Raw genomic sequence first — 15399 nt, 5'->3', positions numbered from 1 at the left:
AAAAGTCATGCTAAACCACAAGTACCACACAAATTGCCTTGAGTTACATTATCCTAATAGCGGAGGAGAGAATATATCACAAGTCATCAAAACCCTACAATTTCCACCCTACCATTGGGAAGGAAAATCAATGCCATCCAATTTCATGATGCAAATATACACTCCTCACTGCTGCAGTGTATTTATGAGAAGGAATTGCTCATATAGCATCATATTATGTTCCTTGCCACTAAGCTGGAGATGATTATAGGTGTGCTACTCCCCCTATTTTAGAATGGGCCATCCATAGTGATTCTGCTAGGCCCCACCTGCCCTAACCAACACGGGGATGAGCTCAGTGCAGGTGTGCCTTGCGGGTATTGAGGCTATTCTCATGATGGTGTAGGGGGGAGGCTAAAAGAGCCCAGCCCTGTTTTCCCCCATTATGAGAACCACTGAGCTCATGGGCGAGCCTGGTGGGTCTCCGATGGCTAGCCTGTCAAAGCAGCCCTCCCCTTAACCTTGGTTAGTGGAGCAAGTGCTTTGCTAACCTGGGTTTTCTGGTCGAAGGCTTCATGCCGCGGCTCTGTGCGCGGTGAGACACAAGGCGACCCCAGCTGGGAGGCTGAAATAAGCCTCCCAGTCCCAGGGGTCTCCCCAGGATGCCCATGCAATAGAGTGGGCCATCCTGGAACTTCCAGGGGCCAGGCCACCGCCCCAACAAGCTGGTAATTGTGTGGGCTGCCAATTGGCTTCCCAGGCCTGCCTTGGCAATTGTCGGGGAGGGGTAAGTTAATCTGCTCTCCCCGCAGACCCGCCGGAAGCTCTTCTCACCGATCGTGAGGAGAGCTTCATCGTGTCCACTGATCAACCTGCATGACAATTTAAAATTCCTGTATTTCAAAGCAGCAGAAGATTCAGCTTACCTCTATTAAGATTCAGCTTACACTGTTCAGGCATTTGGTACCTGAATGTCCAGAATGGATGCTATTAAACTGTCTTGATCCATGGGGTGCCCAAATCCAGCTGCTATTTACTGAATTTTAAAAAGTGTGCTAGCCTCAACCACATCTTAAGAAGTAACATCTATTTTCACACTAAGTCACTGACTAATTATTCCCCACGTTCTGTGCTGAACAAGTAGTGCTGAATAATTTAAAGCTCCGTATGGTAAAGTGAGTTGGAATCTCGGTATTTATTGAAGCACACCATGTTTGTTTCTGCTGCTGTGTTTAATAAACAGAGAAGAGTGTGTTGTAAGTTAGTTATAGCTGTCCCAGAGGTGAATGCACGGAACCAGTGGTGACTTGAGAAAACTACCACTGCATGTTCCTTGCAGTGTTCCCAGAATGTCACAGAAGGATGGAGGTGGTAACTCTTCCCTTCCTGAGTCAACTACAAAGTGGCTGACATCCAGGGCAAGGAAGTGCCAGTGCAGCGAGAGGAGCAGTACTTGCCGACTAACTGCACTGGTGCACCCAAAAAGGAGTGGTTTATTACAACCTCTCCTTCCACAGGAAACCCATGGAGCCTTCTAAAAATATGTCCCCCGTAGAGCTTCCTGGGGAAGGGGAGGTAATAAAAAATTGCCGCTTCCCCACAGAGGTGGCCCAAGGTATTGTGGTGTTTGATGAAAGGTGCAGAATGCTGCCTTGTCCAATGCCTCTGGTAAGGGCAGCCCCCTTTCAAAACCAACCCTAATAAGTACATGGGGTGGGGGGAGATTGCCAGCAGCCTCCTCTTCTGTCCTTGTGCTTCTTGTAAGCTTGGCAAAGAGTGTGAGGAGAGTTGCTCCTTGCAAAGCTTGCAAGGGTCAGGTCAGTTCCAAAGAGCTGCTCCTGTGACTACAGCAGAGGGCATCTTGCTGCTCTATTGGTGCCCCATTAATCCACCACCTGAGGCAAGCAGCTTGCCTCAAAACAGCCATTCCCAAGAGGATGGGAGCAGTTAATCTGGATGCTTCTTTGCTCTGGATGCCAGCCACTGAAATCCAGCCATGCTTTCCTTCTTCAGCATTCCAGCAAGTCCTGTTAGTATCCTTGATCCAATTTTGGCTGGCCTCAATCAGGGCAGAGCCTGCACACTTTCTGAGAATTGCAGTGCTGGCAGGAGGAGAAGACCGGGTAAGGAATGCCATGTAGTTGGGTTAGGGTTAGGGTTAGGGTTGTTCCAATAGCCAACTTCTAAGCCAGTGGGGAATACCTGAAGATGTGGAGAAACCATCTGAAAAAATAATCCAGTGTTTCTCTGTGGGAAGAATCCTGACATTCTCTTTCGAGTTTTACCTTGGAAAAATGTCAGTTCTAGGAACATAGGAAGCTGCCATATACTGAGTCAGACCATTGGTCCATCTAGCTCAGTATTGTCTTCACTGACTGGCAGCAGTAGGATTGATGAACAGGACTATTGGAACAGCATGTATGGAAGATGTGATAGGACTGGGAACATATGGGAAAAGCTACTGAGAGAGGTGGTGCAGTGAGTGTAGATTTAGTTCTTGCAAAATTAAATGGCTGGGACGGAACAGAATCTGTGTGTATTTCTTGGCCCCTAGCCCATATGGAAATTGTGGTAAGAGGCTCTTAGGCTTAGGAACTTTAGCCAATCCTGTTATGGATTTTACTAGCAAAAGATTTGTTGTTCTTAAACTTCCAGAGGCGACTTCATCGGCATATATCTTCTGTGAATACCTCTGAGAGATATTATCGTAATGGAGAGGAAATATTTCATACTCCATGTGAATTATTTCTTTGGTGGCACAAGCCACAGTAGGAATGAAGGGGGAAAGAAGCTGCACGAAGCTGTTGAAAGTACAAATTAGAAAGGGCAAAAGGGGGGCAGTCATTGATAACTGGGCCATCACAGCACTCTGGCATTTCTCTGAATTGACTAAACAACCCATGACAGCTACTTGCCCTGCAAACAAGAAGTTACAGAATGAGTGGGTGCACACCACCAGTTCAGAGGATGTGGACACAAATTGAGCAACAGAAGGCTAACATCTTAGTACCACAATCTATTAAGCATAGCAATACAGTAAAGTCACATCAACATATATAAATATATAAAATCATATGCAAGCAAATGTAAAGTTTGCACTTAGTAAACTGCTACCACGGAGTCAAATATAAGCATTAATTAGTGCTCTTTTACTTATTTGTCATGACACAAATTGGTGCTTATCGCGACGTGATACCACTTTACTATATACGGCTCTCTGTATATATCATGTTTGGTTGTCACTTCACTGCAAGGGCATGTTGAATACAGTCAGTTTTAAGGGGTTACTCTTCGATTCGTTTTCTGTCTGCATCTAACATAACAGCTTATGTACTTCTGTCAGATTCTGTTCATTTCAGCACTATTCACCTTTCTTCCTGATTAGCTTATTTGTTGAGATTTAATTGTTTTTAGTTCTCATTTCTAGAAGGTGGGCTTTATCTCATAAAACGGTTGTGTTAGCTAGACCACTCAAAATGTGACCTCTGCCGGGAGCATTGTAGTTTAAAGTTATTCCCTTTTGAACTTCTTCAACTCATATGAGGCCAGTTCAGACACTACACAGAAACAAGATTAAACTGAGTCTTGGGAATGTGCTCCCCCTCCTCCTCTTCATGTGCAAGCCTTGGAGTAATTCGACTTCTGATTGTGCTTAGAAATTTGGTGACATTTGAACAACATAAGATATTGGTCTGGTTTAGGGATGTGTGAACCAGCTCGCCCTCGAGGATGAACTGAACAACCCACCCACCCCCCGGGGCCAGCTCAGGGCCATTTTGAGTTTTACAGTTTTAAAAACAGTTTAACTGTTTTTTACTCGGGGGTGCTACCGCAGCCACAGAAGAGTCACCTCCCCCTGCCAGCCCCCCCTGTTCTCCCCTGGGCTGTTTTGGCCCATTTCCGTGCCATTCTGGCCCTTTCTGAGGTGGCAGTGGCCATTTTGGAGGCTGCCATGCATGCATCCTGGCCATTTGCATGGCTGGGTCATGACCCCCCCCCCCACGGCTGCAAGCAGCACCCCCCAAGAGCCTCGGAGGCAATTAGTAGGTAAGTCCGCCATTTAAAACAACAACAACAACTCTGGCATCCCCGAACTGGGCTCAAACTGGCTTGAATTCGAGCCAAGCCAGGCCCTCATTGGGGGGTGCCAAGACCAAACTTTGGTTCGAACCCAGTTTGGTTCGAACCCAGTTTGGTTCGAACCCAGTTTGGTTTGGTTCGAACCCAGTTTGGTTCGAACCAAACTGTTTGGTTCGAACCCAGTTCAGACTCAAACTGAACCGGGGAAACTGGTTTTGTACACATCCCTAGTCTGGTTCACACAGTTATTCAACAAATGCGGGAAATGGCTTGCCTAGCAAGCATGAGATTGCCAGTTCAAATCCCCACTGGTATGTTTCCCAGACAATGGGAAACACCTATATCAGGCAGCAGCGATATAGGAAGATTCTGAAAGGCATCATCTCATACTGCATGGGAGATGGCAATGGTAAACCCCTCCTGTATTCTACCAAAGAAAAACCACATGGCTCTGTGGTCGCCAGGAGTCGACACTGACTCAACGGCACACTTTACCATTACCTTTACCATTACCTTTACCAACCTTAGTGTGATTGTGTGAACCCGTGTCAAGCTGAGATGAATCTGAGATTACCAACTTGGTGTGAGTTCACACAATCACACTAATGTTGATAACCCACATTAAACCCAGATTTGAATGATTGTGTGAACCAGGCCACTGACTTATTTATTTATTTATTTATTTATTTATAGTTAAATTTATATACTGCCTTTCATTAAAACAATCCCAAGGCGGTTTACAGCAAGAATTTAAACACAAGATGGTAAAAAAGACACAATTAAAATATTAAGTGAAAAACATTAAACAAATCTGATTAAAAATTTAAAACAAATACATAAAAGCAATACAGAGTATAAAGAGCAGCAGCAGAGAATCAAATAAATGCCTGGGCAAAAACCCAAGATTTTACACTCTTTCAGAAGCTGTAATGGAGACCGAGGAGCGAATAGCCACCAGGAGAGCATTCCAGAGTCTGGGGGCAGCGACAGAGAAGGCCCTGCCCTGCGTGCACAAAAACCGAGCCTCCCTCATTGTTGGCACCCAGAGCAGAGCCCCCTCAGATGACCTCGTCAAGCGGGCAGTAACCCTTGGGAGCAGGCGGTCCCTCAGGTATCCCGGGCCCAAACCATTAAGGGCTTTAAAGGTCAAAACCAGCACCTTGAATTGGACCCGGAAACAAACTTGTAGCCAGTGCAGCTCTTTCAAAATGGGTGTGATGTGCTCCCACCGGGCAGCTCCAGATAAAACCCTAGCTGCCGCATTTTGCACTAGCTGCAGTTTCCGGATATTCTTCAAGGGCAGCCCCACGTAGAGCACGTAACAGTAATCCAGCTGTGACGTGACTGAGGCATGGGTAACTGTGGCCAGATCTGCCTTCTCAAGAAAGGGACGCAGATGGTGCACCAGCTGAAGCCGTGCAAAAGCACCCCTGGTCACCGCCTCCACCTAAGCTTCCAAAAGCAGAGCCGGGTCCAGTAGTACCCCCAAGCTGCGTACTTGCTCCTTCAAGGGGAGTGCAACCCCATCCAGAACTGGTAAAATCTCCTCATTCGATTGGCTCTCCTACTGACCAACATTACCTCCATCTTGTCCGGATTCAATTTCAGTTTATTAGCCCACATCCAACCCATCATGGCCTCCAGCCCCTGATTCAGGACATCCACCACCTCCCTAGGATCAGGTGACAAGGTGAGATAGAGCTGAGTATCATCCGCATATTGCTGACAACTCAGTCCAAGTCCCCAGATGACCTCTCCTACCGGTTTCATGTAGATAGTAAACATCATGGAGGACAAGACCGAACCCTGCAGGACCCCACAGGCCAGTGCCCACAGAGCCGAGCAGTAGTCCCCCAGCACCACCTTCTGGACCTTCCCCCCAAGAAAGGAGCGGAACCACTGCAACACAGTACCTCCGATTCCCAAACTCGAGAGGCGGCCCAGAAGGATACCATGGTCGGTGGTATCGAACACCGCCAAGAGGTCCAGCAGAACCAACAGGGACGCACTCCCCCTGTCTAGTTCCCGGCATAGGTCATCCACTAGAGCAACCAAGGCAGTCTCAGTCCCATATCCGGGGCAGAAGCCAGATTGAAAAGGTTCCAGATAATCTGTATCATCCAAGACCCTCTGCAGCTGGGATGCCACCACACGTTCTAGCACCTTGCCCAAAAAGGGCAGGTTAGAGACTGGTCTATAGTTGTCCGGTCCACCATTCTAATCGGTCCACCACCCCTGCAGAGGGCAGACGGAGCAGTCAAACTAAACCCCACCAGATGATGATCTGTCCATGACAAGGGAGTGGTCTCAAATTCCCCCACCTCCAGATCATTTATTCCCCGGTCGGCAAAAACCAGATCCAGAGTATGCCCTGCCATGTGGGTAGGGCCCAATACCAATTGAGACAGGCCCATGGTTGCCATGGAGGCCATGAAATCCTGAGCCACACCCACTAGGGTGGCCTCATCGTGGACATTGAAATCCCACAAAACAATAAACCTGGGGGAACCCAAGGCCACCTCCGAGACCACCCCCACCAGCTCAGGAAGGGAGACTGAAGTGCAGCGGGGTGGTCGGTACACCAACAGAATCCCCTTCGGCAGTTAAGCTGCTACTCCCGAACGGAGCCTCAAGGCTCCATTCGGGAGCCAAACCACGCCCCCTGCGTCTGACGTCAGACACAGGGCGTGGCTATCCCCTGCGTCTGATGTCAGACACAGGGGGCGGGGCTATCGGGGCGCCCACCGCAGCCGCACACAGGCCGCCGGTGGGCTAGCTACGCCCCTGGCCACAAGGCCAAGTTCCCTTGTGCTCTCGCCCTTCAGCTCGCGCCAAGAGGCTTGCGCCCCTAGCTCAGCTGGTCTTAAATGGCAGTTGATGTTACTTGCAAGGGGTGGAACACAGGCAAGCATTCAGGGCCCTGCTCCGCAGAGCCCTCTCCTCATCTCCCTGCCCCTGGCTCAGCTGGTCTTATTCTGTCCACAGTCACAAGATAAACCTGGATCTGCACCCAAGGTCTGAAGTACGGTTCAGATTGGTTTTTATTTTGCAACTAGGCATAGAATAAACCAAAAATGCTGAGTTGAGATGCCACAAGGAATCCTGGTTTCTTTCTATCCACAATTGGAAGTAAAATTCTTCCAAGACTCTTACAGGGAGTGGGGAGGGGAGTGCATGCTCCCAAAGCTAAGGGATGTGATACAAAACACAGGATTAATCTTGGCTTTATGTGACGTCTGAACCATCCCATAGAGTTAAGAACAGTAGCTGTTAGGTGGAACTTTCTGCAAAACTCTTGTAATAGAAACAATTGTGTTTCTCGTTATCCTTGTATTTTTCCTGCTATCAACACAAAATGACATTAAATCAGGGCTATTGCCTGATTTAAAAAAATTAATTGATCAATACAGAATCTTATGACACCACAAAGATATACTTTCATGAACTTAAACCCGAAGTAGATGAAAGTTTATGCTACCATACATCTGTTTGGTTTTGAGGTGACACAAAACTGTTTATTGTTTTTGGTGCAACCGATGAGTACTGTTACCCCTCTGGAATCTGATTTGTCAAATGAGTTTTAAATTATTATAAATTGATGGAAAATGCATAAATTTGCATATTACTGAAATAAGAGTTTGGAAGAAAATAACTTATAGTAGATGGTGCATGTATCTGCCTCAATAGGTGCTTCATTTAGGAGAATGTCTCATCACAGATGGTACTGCCATCTCAAGTTATATATATTTTTAAATAATTTCTTTTAAAATGTAATGCCTGGTTAATCTGATGAATGAGCTGAAACCCTACTTAATAGAAAGAAAGGCATCATGATAAAAGGCTGTGGCCCATTCAACCCTTTCTGTTATCAACAAGAGTTTCAGGTTCTTGGAACTCTTAAGAATTGCCCTGGAGTCTAGAAATCAGCATCAATCTACTGGTCACTGTTGAAAACAATCCTGGAGATTGCTCAATATTAGGAAAAATATTGGAAGTGGAGATATCCAGGAATAGCTTCAGTCAGAGTGGGAAATCCTATTCGTGTGTGTGTGTGTGTGTGTGTGTGTGTGTGTGTGTGTGTGTGTGTGTATACACATATATTTGCTTGTTATTCACTAGGGCTCGATCCTGGCAGCTATGCGGTGGCAAACCCGCCTAAGTACTGTAGCCACCCTCTTAAATGAGGTTAGGAGAGAGGGCTCCCTTAATCCCATTTTAGTAATCGTGTGTCAGCTGCGGCTGGTTGCAGCCGCATCTGGCACACTCGTGGGGAAGGGGCGATCCCCATAATGTTCAGGGGATCCCCCCTTCCCCACAAGTGTGCCAGATGCGGCTGCAAGCAGCTACAGCTGACACACAATTACTAAAATGGGGTTAAAGAAGCGCTGTCTCCTAACCTCATTATCCATGCTCGGCGGGGGAGGGTGATGCACATGGCGCATCCCAGCACCCTGACCCCTGGAGCTGCCCAGAGCGCAGCTGGTCATCTGGGTGGGTGATTCGCTCACCCAGGGAAGAGAGCTTGGTTGTCTTCAGGGATGGTAAGTCAAACCCATTCTCCCCGCAGACCTCCACAAAGCTCTTCTCACTGATCGTGAGAAGAGCTCCTATGTCTCATTGCTCACAATTTTGATCATTAAAAAAACAAACAAACAACAACAAAAAACCTCCCTGGAAATTTATCTGAATTTCTCCCTCGCCCCCTCCAGATTTTGCATTACTGGTTGAAATCTTTTAGGAGCAAGGCTTCTGTAGCAGGATAGAACAATATATTGTTTTGCCTAATAACATATGAAAATTGCAGGGTACTTCCTCTTTCCTGTGAAGGCCTCTCTTCAAGGGTCTAAACAATGTAGTCATCTGTTGTCGCAGAGAAAAGGTATTTTACCATCCCTGTCTTGTTTCCTTTCAGTTGGTCCTCACATCGGCCGATACTGTGGGCAAAATACACCAGGTCGCATCCGCTCTTCAACCGGCATTCTTTCCCTGGTTTTCTACACTGATAGTGCAATAGCAAAAGAAGGATTTTCTGCAAACTACACTGTCTTGCAGAGCAGTGTATCGGAAGGTCAGTGTTTATCCATCCTGCAGAGCAGTGTGTTGAATATTCTCCGTCATGTCTCCTCACCTGCTGAGCGCCATATGAAAAATTTAAAGAAACCTTAGATAAATAAGGACTCTGTCTTTGTATGTGTGTGTCTGTTTTTAAAGCGGCTACCCTTTGATAATCAATGCCAAGAGAAGACGTTTCCTTTCAGATTTGTTTCTCTAAAAGGTCATGAGGTTTCAGAAGAATGTCCGCATTCTAATGGAAATTGAGAGCAGTACATCTAAACAATAAAATGCAAGCAAAGACCTTCGTTGCCCAAAGTCTTGACACAATCTTTCCTCTCACCACATTGTAGTCTATATTTGGCATCATTCCTGCAAAGACTATCTCTACTGCCAAGGATCAAAATCTATTTCTAACTAAGAAGGAATTTACCAGGGCATGTGTTCATCTCACCTAACATTATGTCTGTCTCCAGGTGAACCCAGCATTTGTGCAGCCCCATCCCTCCTCCTTTTGGGTCAGAAATCACTGCAGACCCCACTGCTCTTCCCCCTTACCTTCCAGGCACACACAGTTTTATGGGCCCCATGCCTTTCCATATGAATGCCAGTAGCCAACAAGCTTGGTGCTGAAATAGACATACGAAGCTGTCTTATACTGAGTAAGACCATTGGTCCATCTAGCTCAGTACTGTCTAAACTGACTGGCCGCAGCTCTCCAAAGATTCAGGGAGGACGTTTTCCCAGCCCTACTTGGAAATGCTGCCAGGGACTGAACCTGGGACCTTCTACATGCAAAGCAGATGCTCTACTAATGAACTATGGCCCCATCCCCTAAAGGAAATATCTTAGAGCAGACAGTGCTCACATGTAGTCACCCATCCAAATGCAAACCAAGGCAAACCCTGCTTAGGAAAGGGGCAAGTCATGCTCATTACTGCAAAACCAGCTGAACACCCCCATGGTGCCAGTGACTCACAGGGTCTGACAAAACTGAAGACAGTACATGCTGCCAAATGCAGCATGAACAGGCAAGCCAGTATAGGTTAGGGGAGTGCATGGAACCGGTTTGGGTAGTTTGGTTCGCATTCAAACTGAATTCTAACTGAACTGAATAGCAGTCCAGTCCTTTTGGTCAAACTGGGTTGAACCGGTTCAACCCGGTTCAAGGGGCTCTGCTTGTAAAGGGAAATCCAGTGAGGATTGCCCTTTACAAGCAAAGGGAAATCCTGCCTTTAAAAGAATTCTAAGGGTGGCCAAGGGGTGGCGAGAGGGCACTTTACTGGCTTCGGCTGCATGGTGGTGGCTCCTCTAAACTCCATCAGTGCTCCCCCCAGAAGCACAGGCCACTGGAGGCCCGGTTCCAGTCTCCACACATGAACAGAGGCCATTTTCATGACCTCCACTGTGTAGACTAGTCCTCTGAGGCAGGCTAATGTGCCAAGTCCAGAGTGGAGACCTGGTCTGCCCACCGACCCCAACTGGTAGGCCAGCTCTCCTTGGGGAAAAATGGTGCCATTTTGAGGCCTGTTTTTCCAGCTCTCCCCTGAAAAATGGGCCTCAAAATGGTGCTCGAATCACCTGAATTGATTCGGATTGAATCAGGGTTGATTCTCTTCTATCTTGAATTGGGCCCTTTATTCTCTGAATTGCCACCAACACAACCTGAATCGATTTGAGGTTATCATTGCACATCTCTACAAGCTAGTTCAGGATAAAGACAGAACTGGCAAATCCACTCCGTGCTGTTTCAAGGAGTAATCAGTTTAAACAGAGATGCATGTAGAGGGGAGATTCAAATGAACACGTCCTTTGCATGGGACATCCAGAGAGCATATTGGAATGTTCTTCTGTGATGTTAGGGCAGGTGAGTTCTTGGCATGAACCCATCCTGATTACATGTATCAGCAGATATCTTGTCCAAACCATTGTCTATATAGGACTATTATTGTCAGTTTGTACTTTTTAAAATTGTGTGTGTGTGTGTGTGTGTGTGTGTGTGTACGCACACACACACACCAAAAAATAATTGATTGATTGATTGATTGATTGATTGATTAATTAATTAATGTATTAAGCATTTCACACTCAAGCCAAAGCAGATGAATAAAAATCCCATTTATACAATCTCAAGAAGAAGAAGAAGAAATCTGACTTATTCTTGGATAGCACTTAATAATAACCAGTTGTAATTTTTCTGTTTGGTTTCACAGAATTGGTTTTCTCATAGGGGAAACACTGATTGACCAGATCTCATCTGTTTAAAAAAGGAATTTCTTATAATAAAATTAAAATTACATAGAACAGAAGCTTAACCATACCCCTGTCACATTGCTGCTGCTTTCTGATTTATAAAACATTTTACAGCACATCTCTTGTTAACATTTAGTGCTACATTTAGTTGTAATACTTTCTTGTCTGAATTTAATGCTTGTCATAAGGAATGGTCTGTTTTATCTCCAGTGAGGAGGAAAGAAGGTGTAAAGACCTAGACTGACAGCTTTTAAGGCTGCAGTTTATAAGTGAAACTGATAGCTCATGTGCTGCAAGCTCCCCAACAATGTTTCTAAAGCTGAGTGGATTTTAAAGTCCGCCTCCTAACCCAGAGCAGGGATTTCTGTTTAGTTTCCACAGCCCAGCCTAGTTTTCTTGCTTCTGTGCAAATTTACATACAGGGTATCTGTTGGTTCTAATTTTCGTCACAATTTTTGTCACTAATGAGAATGAATACGCGAGCAGAGCCATTGGTTGTCTGCTCCCCAGGGATAGGAACATAGGAAGCTGCCATATACTGAGTCAGACCATTAGTCTATCTAGCTCAGTATTGTCTTCACAGACTGGCAGCGGCTTCTCCAAGGTTGCAGGCAGGAATCTCTCTCAGCCCTATCTTGGAGAAGCCAGGGAGGGAACCTTGAACCTTCTGCTCTTCCCAGAGCAGCTCCATCCGCTGAGGGGAATATCTTACAGTGCTCACATGTGGTCTTCCATGGAATCAGGGCGGACCCTGCTTAACTAAGGAGACCAGTCATGCCTGCTACCACAAGACCAGCTCTCCTCTCCATATTTCAGGCCCTCTCCCTGAATTTTTAGCTTTTGTTTTTTTAGAAGAGTAGCAGCTGCACAGGGCCCTGATCCAGATTGGGACCTTCACCTTGTTACACAGCACAAGACCATAACTGCCAACATCTCCCTATTCTCCCATTCAGGTCAAATGGGAAAACAGGGACATCTTAGCAGGTATGCAAGACTAATCTAGAATGCAAGCTCCCGACTTAACGGAAATAGCTAGGACAATATCCTTGCATTAGTGCAACATATTTGCACTAGCCCAGAATTCATCTGGATGGCAGCCAGTGAAACAATTTACATCATAGAACAATTAATTGGCCACAACAATAGCAAAACTATAGCTGTATTGAAACTACAGCAACAGGCTTAGCTATCAGGAAGGTTAAAGGCCTGCTGGGAAATAAAGAGGGGGGGTTTCCACGATCCGTGAGATCCGCTTTTGCTGAAACTGCGGGGAGAGCGGGCTAAGCCTGCTCTCCCCTCAGACGATCTCTGCAAAAGCCCTAGGCAGCCGTATCGGCTGCCCACACGATTGCCGGCTCCATGACGGAGCCGGCGGGGGCTGGGGAGCTCGGGGGCCGCACTGCCCCCGGAAGCCCCGGTATGCCCTGCACGAGTGCACAAGGCATACTGGGAGACACCCGGAGCCAGGAGGCGGCTTTTTGCCTCCTGGTCAGGGGTCTACTCGCGAGTATCCGTGGCACTGAGCCACACCACGGCTACTCACAATCAGGTAGCCCGGTTTTGCGGAGCGCTCCGCAGACCCGGGCTAAGGGCAGGGGCACTTAGGCGAGTTACCCACCTAGGAACCACAAGGCTCGCAGCTGAGCCCAGTGGTTCCCACGATCGGGGAAAATTGGGCTAGGCTTTCCTAGCCCGATTTTTCCCAATCGTGAGAATAGCCCCAAAGGTTTTCATCAGAATGGGACAGACTTGTGGAGGCAGGGATCACTATAAACTAGATGCCACTAGTTAAAGGCCCTTCACCCATCATTACCATCTGCATTTCAGAAGCATACGTCATACTTGCATCTGACAACATTAGAAAGATGAATATTTTCAACTATGTTTACATGCTTCCAAAAATTAAAGGCAATACAAACCTCAACCACTTGATAATCAAAATCATTGGATAAAGTGCTGGATGGGGTTACACTCCCCCAGAAGGAGCAGGTGTGCAGCTTGGGAGTACTCCTGGACCCAGGCCTCACCCTGATATCTCAGGTGGAGGCCATGGCCAGGAGTGATTTCTATCAGCTTCGGCTGATTCGACAGCTGCGCCCATTCCTTGAAGAGGATGACCTCAAAACAGTGGTGCATCAGCTGGTAACCTCCCGGCTTGACTATTGCAATGCACTCTACGTGGGGCTGCCTTTGTACATAGTCCGGAAACTTCAGTTAGTTCAGAATGAGGCAGCCAGATTGGTCTCTGGGGCAACCTGGAGATACCATATTATGCCTGTTTTGAAACAGTTACACTGGCTGCTGATATGTTTCTGGGCAAAATACAAAGTGCTGGTTATTACCTTCAAAGCCCTGAATAGCTTAGGTCTGAGATATCTTAGAGAGTGCCTTCTTTTACATGATCCCCACTGCATGTTAAGGTCATCTGAGGAAGTCCATATCCAGTTACCACCGGTTCGTTTGGTGGCAACTCAGAGGCGGGCCTTCTCTGTAGCTGCTCCCGGGCTATGGAATGCACTCCCAGCAGAAATTCTCAATCTTAATCCTTTGTTGACCTTCAAGAGAGCCCTTAAAACCCATCTGTTTGGCCTGGCCTTTCAGGGTTTTAAATTAGTTTTAATTTTTTTAATGTTAACCCGGTTTTCAGGGTTTTAATTGTTCTGATAGTTTAATTGTTTTTTAAGATGTGTTTTAATTGGTGTTCCTATTTATATTTCTGCTTTAATTGTTATTTGTTTTAATGGTTTCTGTTTTTAATTGTAAACCACCCTGAGCCACTTCGGAAGGGCGGCATAAAAATCGAATAAATAAATAAATAAAGTCATTTCAAAGTATTTAGCTTTTTTCCATTCGAAACAGAAAAGGCTGCAATATTGACCTATCAATGTCAATGAGGATTTATGCCACTAACTTCAATGGGCATGGATTACACCCATTGTTTCTTGACATCATTGCTCTGCGTTGATAGGAGTGACTATACTGTCCAATTTGCCCCCCCAGATTTCGAGTGTGCAGAACCACTTGGCATGGAATCTGGTGAAATTCACTTCGACCAAATCAGTGTCTCTTCCCAGTATAGCACTAACTGGTCTTCTGAAAAGTCCCGGTTAAATTACCCTGAAAATGGGTGGACACCAGGAGAAGATTCCAGCAGAGAATGGATACAGGTATGAAAAACATATTAAAAATTAAACTTCTGCCTGTGGCAGTTCAAAGAAGGTAACTGTGGGTGACAAGATTGTTTTTTCAAAGTAAAATAATGCACATTTACTACAGAGTTTAAAAGATTTCTGCAAAATACAAAAACCTCTGTGCCAGAGTATCTCATACCCCTATTAAGTGCATACCACAAATATAGTGATTCTCAAAGGTATGGTGGGGACGGGGGGAGGAAAGAAAAGGTCAAGAAGATTAATTCTTCTGCTTCCTGCATTTTTTTTTTCCAGTCTTCTGGGCACAAATAACAGAGATTTTGGTTTAGTGGGAAAAGTCAATATTAGTTTAACAGGCACTTAAAGCAAAACGGTCTGTTAAGCAGCCTGTGCTGGCTTTCAGATGAATGATTCTCAAGGGCTATTTGGTACCATAGGTAGATGAGTGAGAATTTCACCCCTGAAGTCCTGGTGCTGACACAAGACTAAAACAAAGAGGAGAAAAATATATTGTTTTCGTGCATTAAAAGTTAGATTTGTAGGTAGAACACTGACATGGTGTGAGGCCAAAGAGCAAGAAGTGGGGAAATTGCAGTTACCTTTGAAAGTTCCTATACTTAAGTTTTAAACATACAGTCTGAAATGGAGGAGTATGAACTGAAGCAGTGTCAATGGGAGGAGAACACTAAAGGCCAGGGTACTATAAGTAAAATTCAAGCCATTTGTCTGTACTTGCTGTGTGGTATAATCCCCCCATATCACTTACAATATTTTATTTAAATATTTAAATAAAATATTTAAACTGCTTTAAATTGTTTCATATTTAATTGTTTTAATGGGTTGTTTATTTTGTTTTTGTTTTTAATTCATGTGAACTGCATAG

General features: G+C 45.8%; 1 protein-coding gene across 2 annotated transcripts in view; it reads left to right on the top strand.

Moving 5' to 3' along the window:
• The window catches only part of NRP1 (neuropilin 1), a 215631-nt gene that overhangs the window by 109957 nt on the left and 90275 nt on the right, over positions 1 to 15399 (top strand). For both annotated transcript variants that reach the window (XM_053261193.1, XM_053261194.1), the window contains exons 6-7: positions 8972 to 9127; positions 14365 to 14531. In XM_053261193.1, the coding sequence (XP_053117168.1) occupies positions 8972 to 9127; positions 14365 to 14531 (323 nt within the window). The remainder of the gene's footprint in view (positions 1 to 8971; positions 9128 to 14364; positions 14532 to 15399) is intronic.

This window comes from Hemicordylus capensis, chromosome 6 (assembly GCF_027244095.1).
Source record: "Hemicordylus capensis ecotype Gifberg chromosome 6, rHemCap1.1.pri, whole genome shotgun sequence".
Lineage (NCBI taxonomy): Eukaryota > Metazoa > Chordata > Lepidosauria > Squamata > Cordylidae > Hemicordylus > Hemicordylus capensis.
The sequence above is the reverse complement of the archived record's forward strand: the minus strand, read 5'-3'. Positions and strand labels throughout refer to the sequence as shown.